Genomic DNA, 25784 nt, shown 5'->3' with positions numbered 1-25784 from the left:
CCTGTGCCCAACAAACTATTTACTGATGGCCTCTCACCCTCAACCAGAGCTACAACAAGTACCCTCCGCCTCAACATTTTAGGAACTAGCTACTAATTACTTGGGAAAAAAACGGTAGATTGGTTACACAGGCAGGTTAGTGTAAGGACGAGATGAGGTGGTTGCCTGGCAACAATAAAAGGGAGCAGGAAGTTTTTTGTTTGTTTGTTTTACAAGTGGCATCCAATTAAAAAAAGGCAGTGTGGTGCCCCTTGCGTTTTACAACCTGCAAATCGCTTTCTGTGTGATCGTGGCCTTGAACATTTTAACCACACAGTCTTCATCAGGGCATTATGACTGAGCACACTGCAATCCTTGCATTCCTATTACTTCTTTTAGTCTACCAACATTACATGACAAATAAATCTTTAAAGCAATCTCTCAGATACATGCGAAATGACCATGACCTCTTAACAGTTGGAGTTTTAAGCATGTGGTTAACACTGTGAAACAGTTGCAGTTTGGTTTAAGCACCAAAACTAATTGGTTTAGGTTAAATAAGTAATATGAGACTTTTGGTTTCACTCGGGACACAAATACCTGTCTGCTGAGTGAAAGGCTGCCATACCATTGTTCCGACAGCCTCATAATGCCAAAGCCTCAGTAGTCTGAAAAATGTCCTGTTGGACTGAAAGCCCATTTGTATGACAACTCTTTACCCCCAAAACAAATAGCCATTGCTCTGAAGGGCCATTTCTCTTTTCTTTGCTACACACTCTCCCAAACAGAGGCACCTGGGTATTTATTAATATGGGAAATTTTGGTTTATTTCAGCCCGTTCCCTATCGTCCTAAATTTGTTTCAAGTGACTAGTGACATAGAAATAATAGTTAGCATGTTAGCCGTTAGCCTAGATACAGCCGTAGCGTCAGATCTGTTAAAACATAAGTGAACGGGCAACCTTCAAGTGCAAAGATAGTCCACTAAACAAGCTTTTTTTCCACAAAGACTGCCTCATATCGTTAGGATAAATGTCAGAGAACATATAGAAAACGACATGTAAACGTGTTGTCTTACCTTACCGGTGTGGTGCCATGTTTGTTTACCATCTAGCTCTGCTTTCCAAAGCACGGCCAAAATATATCTCGCCAGCTCTAGATAAAGCCCAGCTGGATACTACTCCAGGTGGAGGTGTCTCGTCCTCGGTCACATCCAGACCTTGAAAATAAGGCTGCAACCGGTCCCATTCCTTGCAACAGAGGCATTCCTCACAGGTACACCACCAATCTCCAGAGCTACGCAGCCTTGCAGCAGCCATTCCTCCCCTCTCGTCCTCTAACGTTACCTGTTGCACCTCTCTCTCTCTCCTCCTCCGTTCTTCAATTTCACGAAGCTCTTCGTCAGTGTATTCTGGCTCAAATAAATAAGGGCGGCCATCAAACTCTGCAAAATCAAATTCCTCCTCCACAAAGTCAAAGTCTGGCAAAAAGTCAGCCATTATTCTATAAATCTTTCATAAAATAAATGAATGAACTTTTCAGGCTAACGTCCGGTTCTGCCTTCCAGCTGTTGCTGCTTGTTCAGGCACGCTATGAGATCGCTGCTTGTTCTCAGCCGCTTTGGAAAGCAGAGCTAGATGATAAACAAACAGGCACCACACTGGTAAGGTAAGACAACATGTTTACATGTCGTTTTCTATATGTTCTCTGACATTTATCCTAACGATATGAGGCGGTCTTTGTGGGAAAAAAAAGCTTGTTTAGTGGACTAACTTTGCACTTGAAGGTTGCCCGTTCACTTACGTTTTAACAGGTCTGACACTACTGCCCAATGCAAGACGTTGTTGAACAAGGGAATTTGTGTGTTCACCACGACAAAGGATCCATAATGACTTTTCACTGGCATTTTTCTGGGGTGACCACACGTAATTTTAACACATCATGTGGTTGTGGTCATTCAATGAATTTCAGTGAGATCGGTCCGAAAGTGACATCATCCTACAGCTCCGATTAGAACATACATGTTGGCACTGATTTCTTGAATTCACACCATATCCAATGCCTGTTGTCCCCTCTCTCTACAACCCCCACAGGTATGTCTTTGTATCCATCTATTGTGTAATGTATATAGTCTTTTGGACAGAGAGATGTATAGATGGATAGATATGTGATATGTGATGGATAGATTCTTGCACATACCACCACACCAGATGGCACAGACGTCTGACTGAGTCCTTTTTGAACCACAGCCATCCGACAGTCTATTTATGTCTACCTACTTCCATGCTATTAATCAGCTTTTCAATCTTGCTGTCAAATGGTGAGGAGTTTGAGAGTTGGCCAAATTCTTCTACCTTGTAAACAACATCCACTGTTCGTGTCTCTGACAAGGTAGATAGCAATTTATTTGACTGCAAGAACTAGATATAGACTCCCCATCTATTACAATACTACATGTGGTCCAGTTTGTCCTTGGTTAACATCCGTGTCCTCTCTTTATAGATTTCCTGCTTGTGGACCACACTGCATAAATCACTCTCTCCAACTCTATTAATCTAACACTGGCAGAAGACAACTGAATGCTCCACTTTCTCTGACTACTGTTCAACACAAAAAAGTGGTGTGTGTGCGTGGACAGTAGCAGTGGTGTCTCTTAGACGTCACATCTACTCACCGTGTAGGTTTCATCTAAACTGTGAGGAACATTTAAATGAGGCTGTTTAGGATTGCTGGACTCAACTGAAAACAGACCGCACATTGAAAACCCAGTAAAGGATCTGTTTGATCCTGAAGCTTGGACAAAACTCATGCTGATAAATCAAAATGACTGTTATTTTTAAGAGGAAAAAAAAAAAGAATATGGAGCCAAAATTAGACGTACTTTGTGCTCTACAATGTTGCCTAATATGGTCGCTGTCTCATCTGGAGTCTTGTAACTCCTCTACACCTCCCTATGTGCTATCACAGCGGACAAACAGTGCTTTATAAGAACTATCAGCAAAAGGATGTAGTTTAATGTCATCCAAAAAATCCCTTTCATCAACTTGCCTGAAGGCCCGCAGGGTGGACAGGATCTAATCAGACTATGGATGCTTACTCACTGAAGTCATTAAGCTCATTAGAGCTTCATTATTTTGATCTGGTTTTGACAAGAAAACCCATTAAACCTCAATAGAATAATGTAATCCTCTCAAACCAAATGTGGTGCGGACTAACATAGACTCAGAGGTAAATTAATTTCAATTAGGCGTACAATTGAAAGACCCGCACAACATACTGCATGCCTGATGTGCATGTGAGTGGCAGACTCTAGTCCTGGCTGAGCTGTGTGTACAAGTGTGTTAGAGACAATGCCAATTTTTAATGATTGGATTTTCATGTTTTGCATTTAGATTAGATCTCAATGCCTCGCTGTTAGAAAGCTGCCAGGGGATGTTTGATGTGGAGTGTGCATTTTGTCATGGTACTGTGTGCTGCTGCAGGTGCACTTACTTCGAATCATGTACATAAACACAGGCACACAAACACACATGGTGATGAACAGCAGCATCGATACCCACGGGGATGTTGTTTTTCACTTATGGATATTAAAGTAATATTTAAATCATATACAAACATTTTTTCTGGCGAGTGGGTTGTCTAACTGCAGGGAGTGTTTATTTCAGAGAAACAGGACTTTGGAGCAATATTTGCAATGTACACTTCTGTAAAACACAGATATGTTACATTTGTTAGGAACTTTGTGGTGAACGTGTGGTTATGTTTAGGCACAAAAAACACTTATGGTGAGAAAAAATCATGTTTTGGCCCAAAACACCCACGTTTGGTGGCACAACAGTCGCTGGGAAAGCAGGGACAAGTTGGTAAAAGAAAAAAACAGGATCGGTGGCTCAAACACAGCTGAGAAATTCAAACTAACTGCAGGGAGTGTGTTTCTGTGGAGCAACAGGACTTCAGAGCTATGGCCGTTTGTTTTTGGGATAACGGGTGCTCAGAGAAATGGGCTTTCAGTCTGATGGGACATTTTTCAGACCAACAGGGCTTCAGAATTTTGGGCTATCGGAACAACAGGCAGTCACCTTGAGGGACTAGCTTTTTTGGCTTCTGCTCCAGACATTGGATTTTTGCTTTGCCCGTCTGCCCTGTGTTGTATATTACTCTTTTACTCCGGACCACAGCAGCAACATTTAGGAATGTTTTTCACAAGCTGCCACTGCAGGGTGTGCACAGCGAAATGTTAGTATCATCCAACCCTTTCAAACCTGGAGCGACATCACTTTCCTTGTTCTGCTTTTAGGCGCCTTTTGCAAGTATTTAAACCTTTGAACTCTGGGTCATTTCTTGCTGCATTGCTCACTGCCTTCTTCCCGTGTTTTTTTTTTTTTTTTTAATGAAATCAAGCCAATTTGCTCAAATTTCAAAGGGTCGAGAAGCACTTGATTTGATATGCAGCAGAGTTTTCTATGAGTGGAGCACGCACTTTAAACTTCAATATTGTAGTCCATCATTTTCATTTAGTTGTGCAAAGCCCAAATTTAGAATCAACCCAGGAATGTTGCAATTATATGTCATGCTTTTTAACCAACAGGCCAACAGGAAACCCCAAATAATTTTTTGATGATCAAGACATAAGATCTAAACTGGAGTTACAGTCTCAGTGGATATACCTCTATCACTGGAAACAGTACATTTAGATGCTGTTTAAGGCATTCAAGTCTGACTGAGTGAGGAGATACAGTTACTCTTGTAATCTATGAAGGGTGTGACACACAAACACACACACACACACTCAAGTTATCAAACCAGATCCACTGACGTGTAAGGTGCTGACATGAAGCGGCGTCCCTCCGGTCCCATTGACCGTGTTGTTCTTGGCGGCGGGGCTCTTCCCCGCAGCTTTCTCCTTAGATGCTATCTTGGCCTTCTCGGCCTCGATGCGCTTCGGGCTGTTGAGCATCACTTGAACCACGGCATACTCCACCAGCGAGGCGAAACCAAACAGCAGGCAAGCGATGAGCCAGATGTCGATGGCCTTGACGTAGGACACTTTGGGCAGCTCGGAAGCCAGGGAAGTGCACTCGGAGGACAGAGAGAGCACCGAGAGAATGCCTGAACAAAGACGGAAGGCAATTAACCTTGTCAGCGAGCAAAGTGAGAGGAAGTTGGATGTGAAAAAAATTAAACTGGAACATTTCCACCAACTATCACTGATGCATTTAGTTTTGGATATTTGGTGCTATGAACACATTTGTCTACATTCACCACAGACATTAGAGTCATTCTTGTGTAGCAGCATATTTGTTCCCACTGAGGAGAAGAATTCCATCCACCTACTGCTGAAAAAACCCAATGCATTTCCTCTTCAAAGCACAATGCTGAACAAATGAATCCTCCAATATGCACAAAAGTTATAATAAAAGGCTCACATCCACATGGAGGATCTGAGAACATGACTGCAATTAGAAATTCATGACCGTTCCTTTACCTCCTTTATTAGGACATCTCCAAGAGCCCAGACAGCTTCTAATAGCAGTAATTTGAAATTGTTTTTATCTCTGATAGCTAACGGGATTACAGGTTAGAGATCCACTCACTCCCCTTTCCCTTCCTGTTAGGATTCTTCAGAGACATAATAAATACAATGAAATGACCGATGGGTTTTCGCCTCCAGGCCTCATTACGGTCACTCATCAAGGGAGGGTTCGTACAAAGTTCAGGTTTTCTAATCAAACTCCTCCTTCCTCACTGGAACACACTTTGAAACAGAGCATCCTAGAAGCCCACCTGTCGTCCATGAGGAGAGAATAACATGAAAGGTAGTGCTACTAAAATAGGCTTGTTTGCTTTGTTCCCCAATGATGCACTCAGCTGCATGTACAAAATGAACCTGGACTTTATATAAGACAGAAAATAGGGACAAACATATTTCTGTGATGCAATGGTAAACCCATTTTACTCTAACATTTGCTCACACCCTCTATGTGGCAAGAAAATGCAAAAAAAACACACAGTTAAATGAACATCATGGGCTCATACACACATGTTCATGGCACACACACACACACACACACACACACACACACACACACACACACACACACACACACACACACACACAGAGAGTGAAGAGCATCAAATGAGCCTAGTCCCACACCTAAATGTTGACTGACCTGGACTGATCCCATTTAGAGAGGAGTCAGAGGAGGCTTCCAGGAGGAGTTGGAGTGATGATGGGATGAAAGTGGTGATAAACAACTGGAGGGAGGATGGAGGAAAAGGAGACAGCGGATGACTGGAGAGGGATAACAATGGATAATCTTATCCATGCAGCCCTGCACACACAGACGTGCCCGTGTGATACTGTGTGTGGGTGACACTGACATATTACACACAGGTTAAAGAATGGAGGAGGAGAAAGTAAGGAGTGGAATGGACATTTTTTCCCGTAAACACAAGCTTTGTCTGAATTGTTGATATTGCATGTCAGTTCTACCATGTGCAGTGTCAGCCTGCATGTATAGGGAAGATAATAATATGTATAAAGCATTTGCAAATACATTAAAGGTCCAGTGTGTATGAGTTAGGGGGATACTGATGAGGACTGCAGATTGCAACAGGCTGAAACTGCTCCTGGTTAGAATTCCTTCAGTGTTTGTTGTTAGGAGGGTTTTACTGGGAGCTGAATTATCTGCAGAGGTCTCCTCCTCTACAAAACAAACAGACCAGGTAATTTCAACTGGTATAAACACTGAATAAAGCAGGTTCATGTAAAAAAAACGGTGTTTGTCTGACATTGATAGACATTTTTAGCAATAGCAGTTAATAACAATGTATTATGCGGTATTAAAAACATCATAGCACATGTCAACAGATAGTTGGACAGTACTGTGTGTACAACTTAAGGAGACACAAATAAGACAGGAGTCCTCAAGTATACAGTAAACAGTATATTACTACAGCTTTCACTGCTGTTGATGCGTGGATGTGCCAACTTGGAATTTGAGGACAGGGTAGGTGAGGTTCTTCAGACTTTCTGTGTCGAGATATAAAAGTGTTCCAGTTAAAATATCTAACTGAACTTGGAAATTCCGACTTCCCAGTTCAAAGGGAATGAACGCATCACAAAAAAAAACAAGCATCTAGATCTTTTTAATAAGTTGAAATCATTGTATATTATCAGATGTTGTAGGTCTTTTCACCAAGTGGGGGATTTAATTCAATTCAATAGAACTTAATTTATCCCAAAGGAAATTCTTGTGTCAGAGAATGCTTCAAATTACAGTAACACTAAGAACAGTAACCAGATTTTTAATGATTCACAACCAGTAACAACCAGAACAACCAGGTCACTCACTGGGCCCAGTTTTAGAACAATAGAGTATTAAATATCCGGCAAAATATATAAATTTACAAGATGACGTGAACATTTTTTTGCGACTTGGCTGCTCGAAAGTACCAGGGTTCCTAAACAGCATGGACAAAGATTTTTTTAAATGAAAAGTATGAAGGAATCTTGAATGACAGTCTGAATACAGCATGGGAAATATTTGTCAATTCAAAGATGTTGGTCTGTTATTTGGTCTAGGAATGTGAACTAAGGAGGATCTAGCACCTTAAGGGGAAAAGAGCAGGTGAGAGAAATGGCACTATACTGACGAGGTCTATTAAATCCATGTTAGACATTTAGAGGAAAGGTAGCAGCCAGGTCTCTTCCTCTCCAAGACAAACGATCTCAGTGATTTAAAACAGTATAAACACTGAATAAAGCAGTTTCCAGCGCTGCTTGTTGCAGAGGGTCTGCTAATTATGATGGCCAAGGTGAAACATGGCGATCTCCATAAACAAGACCTGCTCCCTGTGTAGATATAAACAGCTCATTCTAATATTACGAGAACACAACAAGTCATATTTTGAGGTGATTATACACTAAAGAAAACATACTTTATATATGACATTACATTTCTGTCGACATATCCTCCTTAATCCTACACACTGGACCTTTAAGACATGCTAGAATAATATAATGGGATACTTTTTTGGTGACCTATAACACTGGAAATATTCATGGCTGCAGAAAGACATTAAGAAAATGGTGAACAATGAAGATGTGATGGGAAGAGTGTGCTTCATAAAGGTGAGGTCACCACTTAAATAAGCGGTGACCTCATATAAGTCCTCCATTAGGGCCAAACACAGTGTCTGAACCTAGTTTGAGAGTTTCTGCCCCTTTTCTTATCATGCAGGTGAAACTAGGACTGAGCCAACAACCAGCACTGTGAGCGAGAGGGACACTAGAGATAGCTCATCTGTTTCCTGCCTGTGATTTATTCAGTGCATAAACAAAAACACAACATAAATTAAGCACCAGCAGTACTGAACCATTCTTTCATCCCCTCAGGGCTCAGGCTAACAGACTACTAATCTGACTGGACCTTCTTCAGGTTAGACACATTGTGTGCTTCTCGGGTTTAGCAAAACAGCCTTGCACCTCCTGCGCCGCAGCACACCCCTTCATTAATTTGGGTTAATAGGGATCAGGTGTAGCTCCTTTGGCCAGCTGAGTGTCTCCTGAAAAACTCTAGTTGCCCACACTGATTAACATAAAGATTTAGCAGAAACACACAAGAGCCCGTACTTCTTTCCTGCCATTAGCAAAGCCTTGCACCTGTATATTTTAAACCTGAGTTGTATTGAGTAGCCAAAGATTTACTAAGTGTTGTTACATTTTGGCAGTGTGGTTAGACACAGTTCAACAGGGAAAGTGGCTGACAATGAAAACGGAATGTGGGGTGATATTTTAGATTTAAGGTATTTAGGTAATTTGAAGTGATTGAGTGTGTCTGCAGATCAATGACAGACATGGGAATCAAATCTATTAGCACTGGCTTCTTTCCAATGATTAAAAAAAACCTTTTAGTTGGCCCATTCAGCAAAAACTGCAGATTTTGTACTTAAACGTGGGCTAAAATCCCCGCTAGGGAGTGCCAGACATAGCATATTCGGTGCCCTAGGCAGACTTTCCCTGATTCAAAACACATCCAATAAACAAATTAAACGTGGCTTAATAGAGAGAATTTCAAACACAAGTACACAAATCAGCTTCACTATAAGTCGCAGCATTCACAGGCAAAGTATTTGTATTTATCTGGACACATTTTCCCCACGAATACAACATGCTAACATTATTAGCACAAGCCTATGACATTTTACATTGTATAAATTAGACTAGCAGCTAACGGAGATTTCCTCTACTCATATGAAGCCAGGGACAACATCAACGCTTAACAAAGGTAACCTTACAAAATTTGACTCCATTACAACTCACAAGGTTCACCAACAAAACAACTGTCTTATATTAAACACGTTTTCCGAACAAATACAACATGCTAACATTATTAGCACAAGCCTATGGCATTTTACATTGTATAAATTAGCCTAGTGACTAGTGGAGATTTCCTGTACTCATGTGAAGCCAGGATAAATCACACACAAGACTTTAGGTGCTATTTTGTATTGTGTTCACAATTTATTGTTTCTTATCTGTGAAATTAAAGTAAATAAAAGCTTTGTTTCCACTGAGGAAAATGGTTTCAACTTACAAAAAACAGACAGGAGGTCTGCATCACTGTGACGTGTAGTTACATGTCTGGGGAGGTGCATGTCAGGCTATGGCGTAGGTAAGGTGTTGATTCAACACACCAACAATAATAATAATTGACAATAACAGAATATGGTATATACAAATTTGCTAATTTTGTCATCTTCTTTCTTCTTTTTTTGTGCTGCTCTTACTTAAATTTATTTTACATATATATTTGTGCCTATCCCTCTGGTCTGCTCCCTTGTGACTGCCCATGTCACCTATAGCAGTGGTTCTCGACCTTTTTCGTGTCAAGCACCTCTAAACTGATACAAATTAGTTCCCCATTTCATAAGATTTGGCTTCAGGGACCTCCATCTGAAACAATTTTAGTTCTTCAATCAGAATTTATTAGTTGTCACCTACAGTTAAGGAGGGAACAATAAAGGAAGTGAAACCTATGATCAGAATAGTCACTCTTACAACTCTTGCTCACACTGGGCTTTCTTCTATAGCCGAATAGTTAAATTGTGAAAATAAACTATTCTTAGTTTTTCTGGGGACCCCCTGGAACTCCCTCAAGGACCCCTGGGGGTCCCCGGACACCTGTTTGAGAACCACTGGTCTATAGATCTGCCACAGTGTACCCTGTACACTAGATAAGTGCTGCTTAAAAGCACTAACTTGCCGAAAGCCGACTGCGGTGGGTCCCATCTGTCAATTACAGCTATATTCAGTGATTTATCACATATAGAACAACAGTGGACACGGCACCATGCTTGATAGATAAAGTCCTTCATGGTGTCAAAGTGATTGATGTTGTCACGATGGAGATGATTGGGGCCACAATGTCAGTGATTCCTAAAAACATATAAATCCTATGGGAGAGTTTTATTTGATCAACTACATTTTTCCCCCATGGCTTTTTACAGCCTGAATTTTCACACCTAATTACCTTGATAACACTCTCACCCACCCGGCTTTCTGATCTAGCGTCCAACTGTGCACTCCACCCTGGTTAAACAGCACGAGGAATATTTACACATCGTGTGTATTGGTAAATGTCAGTGGAAGGTGGTGGAATTGATCAAATAATCCGTACCCAAAGGCACCCTGGCGGCACTCGCATCAGGGTTGATCCAGAAGGACAGCCAGGAAAGGACTACGATGAGCAGCGTGGGGGCGTAAACGCCCATCATGTAGAAGCCAACCTGTCGCCTTAGGGTGAAGATAACCTCCACACAAGTGTAGTACCCTGCATGAGGAAGAAGAGAAGGGTCAGATATGATTAAAATAACTTCAGTAGGAAACACAGCTTGCCTTAAAATTCAAAAACGGGAAGCAGGCAGAGTACACTGACATCACACACACAAGATAACTGTGTTCCAACCAGATTTATGCTGCATTTCAGGCACCTCGGAAGTCTAAGCTGGGAATGACGTTACATATACACGTCAGAAAACCAAGACAGTACCGGTTTTTTAGTTAGTCTACAGTGTGACATCGGTTTATATGCTGCACGTGCTATTCCAAATCAGTCTGTGAGATGAATGAAATGACTGCAGTAGCACACGTACAATACTGTGGGCCTTTTCCACTCTAACGTTTGGCCATGCCGATTTCAGTTTCTATACAGTTAAGACGCGCTGTGGTATGCCGAGCAACGCCAGAGACATAGTCCAAAAGCCAGGCCCCCCGCCCTCAAGTGGGTAGCGGGGACGTCTCGTCTACCGCAGGGAACCCTCGATGACCCTGCTTCTCCCCCTCAAACAAGCGGTGTGTGTTGTGACACTGAACTCACCTCTGTCTGCAGGAGACCAAAGAGAAAGGCGTTTTAAAAGTCTCTGTGTACAGCTCTCTGTACTTTTGTAGCTTCGAACTGAATCTCTGTGGTTTGGACTTTAGTTTCTCTCCTGCGTCCTGTTTTTACTTTAGATATCATTTTTATTTTACTGTTTCATGTTCGCTATTAGCTGTATCAGAAGTTGTGTGAAGTTGCTGCTCGAAACTCAACATTTCCTTATTTTGGTGCTTCACAATAAAAGTTTTTACATAACAAAATAACAGGGGACTTTTATTTTAAAAACTCTACAGGAATTACAATATATTTATAACCGAATCAGCTAAACTTTATTGGCAGCTTTTCTTCAATAAAGTCTTATAATACAGCAGGGAGGAAGAGTAAAATCAGAACAGTGAGATGAAGAGCTGCAGACCACAGGCTCTTCCTGCACCTCTGCAAACAGCTCACCTCCAACAGGTAAACTTCTTTTACCTGCCCTGCTGTGAACAGACACAGGCGACTTCAGCCATGGATCAGCTTGCAACTTGCTACTGAACATGTAGCCCATTTCATGGAAAATACTGAGATATATATCGTGTATATATATCGTGTATCGCCATTCAGCCTGAAAACACCGAGATATGAGTTTTTGTCCATATTGGCCAACCCTACTTCAGAGGGGTGTTCCAGTTGAAATATCTGACTGGGAACTTGTCCAACTCCATTACCTCCTGTCCAACTTCCTATTTCAAAGGAAACGCACCATAAAAAACAAAGTGCTCGTTTTCCATAGACTGAATTCATTGTATTATTATCAAATTTTGTAGTTCTTTTCACCAAGTGGGCGATATTGTCGCTGTTAGAAATTCCCACTATCTCTTTGGAATTATAAGGTGGCTGACGTGAATATGTCTTTGGACTTGGCTGCTCGAAATGACCAAGCTTCCTTTGCAGAATGGAAAAATGTAGAATTTTGAAATGAAAAATGTGTAAGAACCCCTGATGTGACCAAAACATCACACCATCTTTTCCCATTCAAAAATGTTGGGCTATTATTTGGTCCAGAGATGTGAACATAGGAGGATCCAGCCCCTTAATTGAAACAGAGCAGGTGAGAGAAATGGCCCTTTACTGACTTGGTCTATTAAATCCGTGTCAGGCATTTAGAGGAAAGGTAGCAGCCAGGTTAAGTCCTGTATCTGATCTGCCTCTTTTTGCCCCGGCACAAAGCAAAGCACAGCTGCGTGCACCATTAGGACCAGAGAAAGCCAAAGAGAAGAGAAAGAGAAAGTACTTTAACATCATTTCAGCTAACTTTGTTAAAGCTGTGACCTGCTCGAGCACTCAGGGCAGCACCCTAAAAAGCCCTGCTTCCAATTCAGAACATGCCTTATATGTAGGAGACCGAGATGTGTCCTCTGCCAAACACTTAGCTCCTATTTTTAGTGGATGGCAACAGTAGATTACCATTCCAAACAGCACAACATCAGTTTCCATTAGTAAATGATCAATTCTGACCGATCCATCTCGACTGGAAATGTGGTCTTCATTAAAGCAGTATGGAATAAGCATCAATACACTTCAGACCTCCTGCAGCCACGTTGTGTTTCTCCTCTTTGAGGCTGCTCGGTGGGTCCAATGGGATGGTAGAGTGGATGGGCTGAAGTAATATTTAACTAGCCCGGGGATCTCTGGGTGAGCTTTATACGGCATATAAGGGCTGCCTGTGTCACAGAGCAGGCTCGAACCAGTCGTACACAGAGGTGATCTTTGTGTCTGGCCAGGTTGCCACAGCAACACGTTAAAAGGCTGACTCATTGCCAGCAGTGCGCCTCCCAAGTGCGAGAGCACTGAGGTCACACCAGCTCTGTTGGCTGATAGAGATTTTCCATTTCATTGCAAATGTCGTTTTGTACTCACACTGGTCTGAATACATGTATGGCACAGTACCAGCACCTTTTTGGTGGTTTTTCTTCTATTTTATTATTGGAATACTTTTTTCTGCCCTCCAAGCATCCTGGGAAAAAGGTCAGAGTGACATGTTGTACATTAGTCTGAGTATGTCTGAGTTCATCGTCGCTATATTCACTCATTCATCTTGGAAATACCTACACAGTCACACAAAACTTGTAAAACTATACAATGTATATCAGATTTTTCATGCAAATAGTGGCCTCCTGACGATCCAAGAACAAGACACACTAAAAGGTTGAGATGGACAGCCGAATACATTTGACTTCAACTATTCTGCTGATTGACAATGGTGGCTTTAACCAAGACATGTAATAATGTGTCAACAGAGGCATGGAAGAAAATGACTGCCAGTGGATACACATGTAATGCATGATATAATACATTAAAAATAGAGCTTTACAAATGTTTTATGAGAAGACAAATAATAGAGCTGCCCCCTAATAGTCCACCAAACGTTAGTTGACCAGAAAGGTCATTTGTCAGCAAGATTTCATTGGTCACTTAGTTATAGAAAAAACAAAACAAAAACATGAATCTCTCAGATTAAATTAAATCAAATAAATCAAATAAATCAAAACCTTAGGCCAGACAGGAGTCATGTTACAAACCAATCACAGCCGACAGATATCTTTCCCTTCTTCAGTAAATGTTCAGTCTGATAAATACAGAAAAGTTGATCATGTTAGAGCAGGGCTACCCAGAGCTTTACATCTGTCCCACAGATGATAGGTCTACACACTTATAAACAGCACCTGGAAGAAGATCAGCTCTGCACTCAGGATTTCAGGTAAATAGGCTATAAGGCTACTGTTAACTCTTGACACAACCTGCTTCCATGCTCTTGTAAGCTGGCACAAATAAGGTACAAGAATATTGCCCAGTTCTCGACCTCGCATTTCTTAAGCAGTTAAAGACACAGCATGTGTACGGCCCCTAATTTCCAGGGCTGGTACCTGTAGTTATTCCACAGGCTAGTAAATAACATGTCGGGCAGGAAATCCAAAGTGTGGGATCATTTTGAGAAGGTGAAGGACGAACCCAAGGTGAAATGTAAACTCATCTTCATTGGTCGACTACAAACATGACGTATCATCTGAAACATGGAAGTAGCTACATGCCCATTAGCCCACAGCGTCAGTAACAGGCGGCTCGCTCAGTGTGTGACGTGCACTTGTAGATAAAATATAGGCCTATATTAATGAAGGTTCATTAGTACGGTTTTGTATTTCTCTGTAATGTAGCACAGTGTTAACAATGTTACTGATACTATTCTTTCTCACACCTTCAACTCAAACCATTGTGTTGCCCCGCCTAAAATATATTAATCAATAATTAAATTCATGTCGTAAACATGCAGGTGACTAGTCAACTAATGGTCCGTAATGACGACTATTGGTCGACTAGGAAAATTCTTAGTCAGGGGCAGCCCAAAAAAGTACTCTCAACACCTTTGTTAGATCTCTAGTAACAGTTCACAAAACTCCTCAGGGCAACTTTAACTTTTCAACTTATATTTGAAAAGCCAAGTTTTGATTTGTAATGTGTTGCTTCTTGTTTTTATGTTTTTATTTTTCCATGAGCTCAGTCCTTGCCCAGCTTTATCAAGGTTGGTTTGCTCAGACTTTACCCACAAAACAACTGTTATTCTGATATAACTCTGATTTGGAGCTTTGCCACAGTAAACACTTGAACTTGTCAGACAGGAGAAACAAATTTAATTATCATTTACTTCTCTCCATTCGCCTGTGCTAGAGCCAGGTTCCTGATTGTGCATGCTGGCACACCTGAATGGGATATAATCAGAATTAATTACATCAGTTCCACCTGTTTTTGTCCTGCAAGTCAGAGTGTTTGCCATGACAAAGGTCTTTACTTTTAGACTGTAATTATAAGCTGTGATTTTTGTTCTGGTGGTTCAGTTCACTTGGAGAGGAAAAGAACGTAACATATTGACATGACTGTGGAAAGTTTTGATTTATCTGGACTCCAAAATGAGTTAATGCGTTTCACTCTTTCAGCTGTCTGTATGATTGCACAGTCGTGCCTACACATCTTTGCTCTCTAGTATAAAAGACTGACTAACACTGCAAAATAATCCTCAGTTCATCTTCACAATATTGTTATTTACTAAGGTGTTAAAATTGAATTTGCTCGAACATACTGAAGCAGGAAGATTGAGGTGTTATAATCTTTTGGCTCTTACCATAAAAATAAAGAAGTCACACAGCATCACCTCAGATAAGATAGTCAGATAAGAAGCAGAGGTAATGATGTGTTGTGAAGCTTGCTCGCTGCGGCTCAGGATCTGATCTGCTATGATTTCATCCTTCAATCGACTAATCTTGCCTTAACAAAAAAAACACCCATCATCCTCTACTGATTTCTTTGAGGGATCTATAAAACAGTTAGTGTGATGGCGACAGCCCACCACCACACAGCTCACAGAGAAAAGTCAGACTAGTGACTACATACTACCCTTGTGAGATGTTATGACAGACAAAGTTAACTTACTAGAGAGGAGTGAGTTGATAACAATCAGGGCAAGCAGCAGGCACATTAACACACTTTCAGAGTTTAATTTTAACCAGTAGAAACTTTGAGCCTAAACAGAACAGAATTTGCCCAGAGACAAACAACACTGAAGTGAAAACCTTGTTTAACTCAAGGCAATGGACCTTGTTCACCAATATGCGTGTGGAAATGTTCTTTGCACACAAAATCAGTGTGCATGAAAAATTAATGTCATCTGAGTGAGATCTCGCGGAACCCCCGCAAAGCTGAGACTACAAGTCAAAGGACATTTTTAGGGTGCTTTCAGACCTAGAGTCGTCTCCTTTGGTCTGAATCAGGGACTAATCTTGTCCCAAAGTTGTATAATTGCCTAGAGTTGGTTCGTGCTCTCACTGCAGCATTTACAAGTGGACCAGATCAAATGCCTTGTGTGAGAAAGCTGCTCTTGATTGGTCAGAATTTCCATGTGGGAAAAATCCAGGAAGTAAACAAAACGTTGACGAAGAGTACACTTGCAAGATAAATGTGACACTTTCTAATGTCACAATGGAGGGACAACTACGCAGGTTGATTTTAGCGCTGCTCATCGTGGACTATATTGCTGTCATTGTTCATTTTAGTCAAACCACACAGTTTGAAAACGAGGTGCGGCTCCAACTAGAAAACAATGTTTTGATGCATTGGATGTGCTGAATGTGCATATTAAGGCAGTACAGGAGGAGGTGCACATTAATAATCCTCCAGGACTGTAACATGCTCATGTTTAACCCAAACAATGTGTCATGTGACAGCAGTTGGTTCAGATCCAGTTGGTTCGGATCCAGGACTGAGACCACCTCTTCAAGAAGGTCTCCGTCCGGTTGTTGTACCTACCTGAGTGTGATTGCTGTGTTCACACCTGCCCAAACGGACCGCACTTAGGGGGCAAACAAACTTGAAACTTGGTTATTGAACCGAACCAATTGCCGCCTAACTGTCACTGATAATACGTTGAGAATTATGTTTGTTTCCTTCTTGCTAATCATATTTATGCCTTTGTCACATTGTAGATTATATTGTAGTTGAATATTTATGACATATATTTATCATGCCAATAATTGATGAGGATAAAAGTGAGTCAATTTCATGTGTTTAATTTGGTGTGCATTCAGTTAAATAGTTTGTGTTTACATTTTCTAAGATAGCCATGCCTTCATCATTCGTGTGTACTTGTGGTCTGAGGCAGCTCTAAATTTGTTCGCAGAGTATGAAAAAAAATCAGGTAAGAACATTTTGATGTATCCAAGATATGTGCGTAAAAGGTTTGTTTGCACTGTTTGTACACGAGGCCCATTCTTTTTGATGGAAATGCTGGAGAAAGTAAAGTAAAAATTTCACTTTGCTGTAAAATTTGCAGTATGTTTAAATTCAAAAGGAAGATTGAGCTATTTTGGGAGTATTTTTGGATGATTAAATATCTACTCTCCCTACTAATAAGCATTTTTGTACCTTTATGTTTAAGAATATGTAGAAAAAAATTATTCATGACAAGGACAGTACCTGTTCCTGAATAGAATTTGGTGCAGTTCCCATAATCAATATCCTCTTGTCTGATATCAAACTGTGGCAGAGCGATGGCGTCCATCTGCACTGGGTCTCCTGTCTGCCACATAAACTGCAGGTCGTCTGTGGTGTAGCCAACTGGATTGAAGAGGTACATAATGTGAACACACAAATACACAAGTGCATTGTCTAAACCACACTCGTGGTTACACAAATGCATATATACATACACAGTATATTCCCCACAATATCTGCTTGCATGTTAAGCATGCTCAGAAACAGAAACATACAATCAGAGTACAAAAATATAAAATAAATGCACACAGAGTAGCAGAAAACTATACGTCTCAGCAGTCGAGTTAGCCATTAGAGGGAAATGGCTTGAAGTTATTTTGCTTATTCAAGTCTAAACTGCTTTGTAAACAAGATGCAATAACCACAGTCAAGCTCAATTAGCTGTGAGACTTTCACAACAACCTTAAAATATGATGATTTATTCCACTTCTCTAAGTGTTTGCTGCTGAAATTGGCTCCTAAACACAAGCAAAAAGCTTTCATTTAGCCCAAAACAACTATTTTATAAAAACAACAAATATTTTCCAACTCCCAAATACCGACGAGCAGATGAGTTAAAGTCCAGCTGAAAGCATGTTTACAGAGCACGCACGTGGTTTGTTTCTGGAGAACTTACAGCTTTCAAGTTGCATCTTACACCTCTGTGTGTCCATGGGGAACAACGTCAGGTCCAGCGGACATGAGAGGGTGACGGACAACCTGGAGGAGGAAGAAGAAAATTCAGTTTCACATTATGCTCTGATTTTGTCCACTTGTTTGCATGAGACTAGTATTACCTTGAGTTCTTACAGGGTTTACCCTTATGTTTTTTAAGTTAGAGGTGCATTTGCAGGAGAAAAACAAATTACATTACACTCCAAATTAAAGACAAATTCACAAAGATTTCCTCAGGAGGGGATTGAACAGCCGCGTGCAAGATATACCTGTAGCCCCAACTAGTTCACACTGAGCCCCTTCGAAGATAAAACGTTTTTTAATAAAAGCTATGCATGTCAAGAGTCTCATTATCTTTCCAAATTTCACTCTCGCAGCCCGCAGCCTCGATGATTCTTGACCCAGAAAGAATAAGATATATAGAGAAGCCAGAGGATCCTCGCAAATAAGGGAAACAAGCCTTCCCTGACTGATAGAGAAGCACACAGGACTAAAATAATTATTGTAGATTTTCAGGGCATTAACAACACAAATTATTACATTATCACATTAGGGAGAATTAGGGTCTCCAAGTAATAGTCATATGCAACTAAGCCTAAAACTATATGACGTATTTAGTCTTGTGTACACATTTTTAAATCTACATTATGCAAGCTGAGCCTGATAAAGACATTGAAATCAATTTTGTTTCACATTGTACTTCATTCATTCCATTTTTTATTTCTGTTTAGAGGGGGGGTGTTGTGTTTTGTTTTGCCCTAACCAATACATAGCGACTGACGTATGCATTCCACAACATCTTTTTCAGTCGACATGGGACTTAAAACAACTTGCTGCGATTATCTCATCCACATTTTCTGTCACGATTTGTCATTAATGTTCACAGGAAACAGTCATGAATGGGCTCAACACCAGACCATAGACTGCACCAGACCTACTTGCAGACCAAAATGGTACACACGTCTAAGATGTGGGCTGCAATAAAGGGACTGCCTATTGTTCTGATGGCCCAAAATTCTAAAGCCTGTTAGTCTGACAAATGTCCCATTGGACCAAAAGCCCATTTCTCCAACAGCCTGTTTTCCAAAAACAAAATCCCATTGCGCAGAAGACCCATTTCTCTGGAAATACACCCTCCCTGTAGTTAGACAACCCAATCTCCAGTAAAAATGTTTGCATTGTACATCTCTGTAAACCATGGCTATGTTATATTTGAGGTCAAAGCTGTAGTGAATGTATGGTTAGGCTTAGACACAAAAACCACTTGGTTATGGTTAGGAATAGACCATGTTTTGGCTTAAAACACCCACATGTGGTGGCACAAGAATCGCTGGAAAAGCAGAGACAGGTTGGTAAGAAACACCTGGGTTTGGTCGCTCAAACGCTGCTGGGAAACTGAAACTGACTGCAGGGAGGGTGATTTTTAGAGAAACGGAACTTCAGAGCAATGGGTGTATGTTTGTGGGATAACCGGCTGTCTGAGAAATGGGCTTTGGGATTTCTTCTTCTTTCTGACGAATGGGGCTTAAGAATTTTGGGTCATCAGAACAATGGTATTGCACTACAACTAAAACTTCTGGAAATATGCTAACTTTGATGGCTCCAAGTGGGATGAATATCTAAATCAATAATTACTTCAATTAAAAACATTCTGAATTGGGGGCATTGGTGGGTTAGTGGATAGAGCAGGCGCCCCATGTACAAGGCTGTTGCCGCAGGGGCCCGGGTTCGACTCCAGCCTGTGGCCATTTCCTGCATGTCACTCCCCCTCTCTCTCCCCCTTTCACACTAGTCTGTCCTATTGATTAAAGGCTTAAATGCCCCAAAAAATATCTTAAAAAAAAAAAACATTCTGAATTGTGTCAATTACGTTCACATATGAAAATGAACCAATAAGATAAAGGACCTAACAAAAATTGCGAATCCTAAGATAGTAAGTGAATGACCTGCCCTTTATTCCCTATGACTGGTTAGTACTTGTTGCCTTTGTTGGTTGGATTGGTTAGGTTTAGGCAAGAGGAGGAAGACTGGTTAGGGTTATGGTAGGAATGTCAGGGTAAGCCAATCAGAGGCAGAGTAAGGCAGCCATTCCTTCGCTATCCTAGGATTCACAAATTTGCATACCTAACAGTTTATCATTTGAGTAAAGGTTCTGTGTGATATGTGTAGTGTATGGCAAAAATAATTTTCAGTTTCAAGAAGACACGTTTTACAGTTTATAACTAACTTTTTTTTATTACAAAGGGCACATACAGTAAATGTATGGATGTTTTTAAATCACAACAGACACTAAAGGCGACGTGTAATTATCGTGTAACAATTAAGTGCTTAAAGGTATACTATGCAGGAATTATTGGTTACTGTTTGATAACAGTAAGGTCACCAAGAGAAATGAAAGCCAACCCAAGATTGACTCCCCTTGGCATTTCGCCTTGCTATATTTGTATTTTTATGGCACTGTGGCTGCAGTTTTTGTAGCTTCCTATTAGATGTGTGCTGCTTATGGTCTGACACCTGGCCGCTACCTGTGTGCTCTGCCCAGGAACCTCCTGAAGACAGTGATGTAAGAAGAAAAGAAGAAAATACAGGCAGAGAGCAGGGTCTCTGCAGATAGATACACTGCTGCAAGCGATGATAGAGAGGGATTACTTTTCTTTGTAAATCCTGCATACTATAGGTCGGTGAAGATTCTCAGTCATCCAGGTCATGGTAATCATAAGTGCTATATTACAGGCAACTGGACTTGCTTGTGTTTCTTGAGGACGTTTCACCTGTTCTCTCTTCTAACAGACTGGTGTGGAGTCGCAGGCTTTAAACCCTGTGTGGGTGTGAACCCTTACAGAGTCGTTGAGGTCACATGTGAGTCATTGACCCACCCGGCCATCTTATGTGTCGTTAGGGTTAGATGGGACCAGGTGAGAATGGGTGTTGAGCCGTCTGGGGAGGGATCCCAAGACTGCACTGAAGGTGGGTGATAAGTGGTGTCGTGGGCCACCTCCTCTGTTTAACGATGGTCGTTCCAATTTGATGTAGATAGCTTTTTTTCTGAACTGAGGAAGCCTCTTGGATAAGAGGCGAAACGTCTTCAGGAAACTCAAGCAAGTCTAGTTGCCTACGATAAAGCACTTATGATTACCTGCATACCTTACCTGCATACCTTAAAACAAAGATTTGAGCATATTTGGTAAGGCTTTTAATTAGTTAATATCAAAACATTATCAACCTTGTTTAAGAGTTGGAAAAGGGACAGGTGCTTTCTTTGGATGGCACCTTAAATACTGGCTGTAATTTGCACATTTTAACAAAAAAAAAAAACAAAGAAGAAAAGAAGTCATTACCTCATACTGATGAGGACGTCCCCGTTACGGAAAATGAAGAGCAGAATGTTCTCCTGGGTAACATCGTGAAAGTTGGCGCTCTTCTCGTTGGCGAAGAACAGGTCAGGTTTCCAGAGACATTTGAACATCTTTGGATCAACGGTGAGAGAATCCGACTTGAAGTCTTGCGGTAGCTTCAGCCTGGGGTCGTTCCAGCGCTGCCGCAGGAAGATGTTGACTCTGTAATCCTGTTAGGTATGACAGACGAGCACAGACGTGGTTAATGTCCGTATCATGTTGATACAATTGGACAGAAGTTGGGTGCTTTTAAATGGATTATGAACCTCTCTGGATGGAATTTGGTTAATGCTTATTTTCTATTCACATTTTCCATAAAGCTTTAAAAAGGAAGGTGCACAGGTAATTTATCTTCATGACCTGTGGGCCCTGTTCAAGATCCCTCTCCTTTACACTGCAAGAAAAGGCATATTTAACCCTTTTAAAAACATTTTAGAGACTTCTCTGATACTAATAGTTTGATGTGCAGTTAAAGAGTAAGAAAAAAGTTTTAAGATCAGTGCAAATCTTTAAGAATACGACAGCTCTGCCTTATTGATGGGCTACATTTTTTACTTCTTTTAAGTCGTGGACAAGCATTTTCTTCTCACAGCAAACATCTCCACAATAACTTCAACAGACCACTTGAATGTGCCGAGTGACATTTTACAGCTGCAGCAAAACAACACTCATGACATCTACTTTTAAAGCAGCCAACATCCAGAACACAGTCCAGGGGTCAAATGTTATCAACAACAGCGACATGTGAAGCAGCAACTGCCTCATTAGAGAGCTTATTAGTGAAACTTCCACATTGCTGTTGGTGGGAAAATATCACTCTATGAGGGTTTGGGATGGTTGTTTTTTTGTGTGTGCCTGCTTTGATGGCGTGCCTCAAGCTGTTCTGGGACCAGGTGTTAGGAAGGACTATTAATGCTGAGTGTGAAGATGGATGACATGTCAAATACAGCCGCCAAAATACCAGCTGTATGAGGGTGTGGGTGTGTTTGTGGGTAAGAAATTAACTTCTACCTTCCATCCCCTCATTGTTCCCAATTTTTATAACACTGGTTGCTGTTTTCTTTCTTTCTTTTTATATTTTTTGGATGCAGCTGCTTATGTAGAGTCTGCTAAAAGCCAACATTTGTCATTGCTTTATGTTCTGCACTCAGGTGTTTAGAGATTACAAATGGTGCATTTTTTCCCTTATAATGAGAACACAGTGGAGTGTAAGCGTTTGTGAAATCAGCAGCAGAGCCCATAATGGACCATAATAATGTTCACATGTACATTTTTACCAGGATGAAAAACAAAAACAGGGACTTTGTGTTAAATTATACTGCTATAGCAGCAATGTAACACGAATGAACACATGCAAGGTTTTGTTTTTCCTTTGGAAATTCATTCTAGAGTCAAATTCAGGTCAATCAGTGCAAAGAAACTCATCCCTTCAAACCACACATGTATTAAACATTGGATACTGTGTCTAACACATCCCTTTTGAATATTATCAGCACATTAAATGGTCTTTATCAGCTGTTACCACCCCAATTATCCTGTTTCAGATGGGGCATACTGCACCTACCAGCAGGCCTGGGAGTGCAGATATCCAACGTTGTGAAACGGTCACAGTTTTGTTTCACACCATTCAGTTTCGTTAGGTTTGGACGTCAAAACTATGTGGTTAGATTCAGGAAAAGATCATTTGGGTTACATTAAGTATGTTTGTTATATAAAATGACCTGACATGAGGTGATGTGATGTATCGCAATGTGACAAACTTAAATACAGTATGTCTGTTAAAATGAGTTAATCTTGAGTTTTGGTTTCACACAGAAGCAAAGTCTGTTAAATTAATGGACGTAGCTATCTTAATGTCACCCATTGCCTTGTGGACACCGTTTTGAAACCTCAAGTTTGATATTATGGCCGTCACCATCTTGGTGTTTTGGAACCAAAACTGACCATATTTCAAGGAGACGCTGGCACTTAGGAGGCATGAAGGGTGGATCTGACTGAGAAGCTGAGGACCCTATCACCTTGTCACTCAAAGCGACCTGCTCTTAATTATGCATAACTTTAAGCCTTAATAAAATGTAAACATGAGTTATATAAAAATTCAGCACCTGTACAGCTGTCATGAATATAGAAATTAGCTTCAAAGACCATAACTGTTTTTGTACCAGGCTGTAAACATGTTTATTCCTGCTGTAAATTGGACATTTCAACCTGGAGGTCTACAAGGATTAACTCGCTTTTGGAGCCAGCCTCAAGTGGCCATTCGGGGAACTGCAGTTTCTGGCACATCAACGTTAGCTTCAGTTTTCATCCCTGGAGGGTGCTGCTTGTTTAAACTCACTAACTTCTTCTTGTTCGGCCCCTGTGGGACACAAGGCCACAACAAGCTCCATCCATTGGATCCTATCTCTGGCAACATGTTGAGCCTCATCCTGATTTAAGCTGATCTTGGCTGCAGCTACATAACACGTCATTTTGTTCTTTCAGATGTTCTTCCGTGTTTTGTTTTTTTTTGCCTGAAGAAGTCCGTCTCAGGTCTGCCACCAGTCTCCATTAACAACATATGACTTGCAGTTGCAATAGTGAGATGCATACTCATCTTTCTAATAATATATGCCTAATGTGATTGCTGAGTTTTCTCTCACTTTTTGTTAATGTATGTTAACTGTTCCTGACATAACATATATTCCTACTGGAAACTTTAGTCACAGCCAAGTTCGAGAGCGAGAAACAGCCAACTGACCCCGATATAGTTTTATAGTGCATCTGTTCTTCATGAAACCACATTGGTTATGAGTTGGAGTTTTCTTTCGTTTTGTTTTATTTTGGCACTATGTTACCTTTATCTCCAGTAGAGTATCCTCCTACACACTGGGCTGAACTGCCTGTGTATTTACTCACATATACAGTAATATTACAGCCCAGTCACCAGAGGAAAATGTTGGCATTGTACTTTTCTGCAAACCACAGATACATTACATTGCCATGTTTTATACGTATCATATCAATGTTTCTAAGGCAGTAGATTGCATGTCTATGACTGTCATTGGAAGGTGGAGGGATGATGGATGGCATGATTGCTTGGCAAGACAGCTGCCAAGCTTTACACCACTGTTCAAGACCAACAAACAACATAGCTGGGTTTTTTTGCATCACATCGGCTGCATTTCTAGATTGTGCCACCTAAACCAGAGGCCTGTACTACAAAGCAGGATTTGGAGTTAGCGAGACAACGTCAGGGTTAACTAACTCTGGGTTTTCAGTACTGTTTCATATCATGTGATATGAAGCAGCCTAGCATTCATTGTGATTTGTGATATTGGGCTTTATAAATAAAATTGACTGATTCATTGATTCATGGTTCTGATGGTGTCGCTCGTGATTAACACCTCTGCCTCCTTCACATGAACGTGCTCATGGCTGGATAGGATAACCCAGAACTGACTGAGCTAGTTGATAACCAGCTTTGTAGTACCGGTAATCTATACAGCCAATGTTAGGGTCAGTCAAGCCAGATAACGAAAAGATATCCTGGGTAAGTTGAACTCGCTTCGTAGTACAGGCCTCGGGTGTTGTAAGCAAGTGTTTCTGGTTTGCAGAAAGGTACAATGCCAACATTTATTCTAGTGATGCGGTTGAATACTGCAAACAGGAGGTAGACTCATGCTCTTTTCTCTTTTCTACTAAGTGAGGACATTTTTCACACTAAAACTCTGCCTCTGGACCAAAACTGCACTAACACCAACTTGTTGTTTGTGCTGCCTATACACACAAATACAAACTGTAAATGCAGCAGCTTTCTTTTAACTCTGAGGGGTAATTTCACCCTTCTTTAAAGTTTATGTCAGAGCCTAGAGTTTTCTCCAGTAAATTACATCCAGCATTGTGCGAGTGTTGAGTATATAATTCCCAAATAGAACTAAATGCCATACTGTATACATCCAGGATACACAGTGCATGCACAACTAATTTTCCTCCAGAAACACAATGACTGATCCATGTAATTTGTTGTGACACATGCTGATGCACGATGACTACGAGGAGACAAGAAATCAAAAGAAAGCTTTCTCTGTTGTATATGCATTATGTATAAGCAGAAACAATTTCAAAAACTCAGCTAACACCATTTTATACACAGAGGTCTTAGGATGGTTTATAAATTCAGCCATGACCCAGAATGTGCTTTATTTCCTTGCCAGTAAACATTTTTGGGAGAACGAACAGTGGTCAAATTGTTGATATCTCATTTTGGAAAGCCTGCCGTCATTTCTATACAACCTAATTTTAGAGTCCAA

The 25784-nt window shown here is 40.9% G+C and overlaps 1 protein-coding gene across 1 annotated transcript in view; it reads right to left on the bottom strand.

Moving 5' to 3' along the window:
• glrbb (glycine receptor, beta b) overlaps positions 1 to 25784 on the bottom strand; it is a 46514-nt gene that overhangs the window by 2502 nt on the left and 18228 nt on the right. The window contains exons 5-9 of the mRNA XM_033633691.2: positions 21436 to 21662; positions 18060 to 18142; positions 17366 to 17506; positions 10661 to 10813; positions 4795 to 5087 (exon numbers count right to left, since the gene is read on the bottom strand). Coding sequence (XP_033489582.1) covers positions 4795 to 5087; positions 10661 to 10813; positions 17366 to 17506; positions 18060 to 18142; positions 21436 to 21662 — 897 coding nt within the window. The remainder of the gene's footprint in view (positions 1 to 4794; positions 5088 to 10660; positions 10814 to 17365; positions 17507 to 18059; positions 18143 to 21435; positions 21663 to 25784) is intronic.

This window comes from Epinephelus lanceolatus, chromosome 7, assembly GCF_041903045.1.
Source record: "Epinephelus lanceolatus isolate andai-2023 chromosome 7, ASM4190304v1, whole genome shotgun sequence".
Classification (NCBI taxonomy): domain Eukaryota; kingdom Metazoa; phylum Chordata; class Actinopteri; order Perciformes; family Serranidae; genus Epinephelus; species Epinephelus lanceolatus.
The sequence above is the reverse complement of the archived record's forward strand: the minus strand, read 5'-3'. Positions and strand labels throughout refer to the sequence as shown.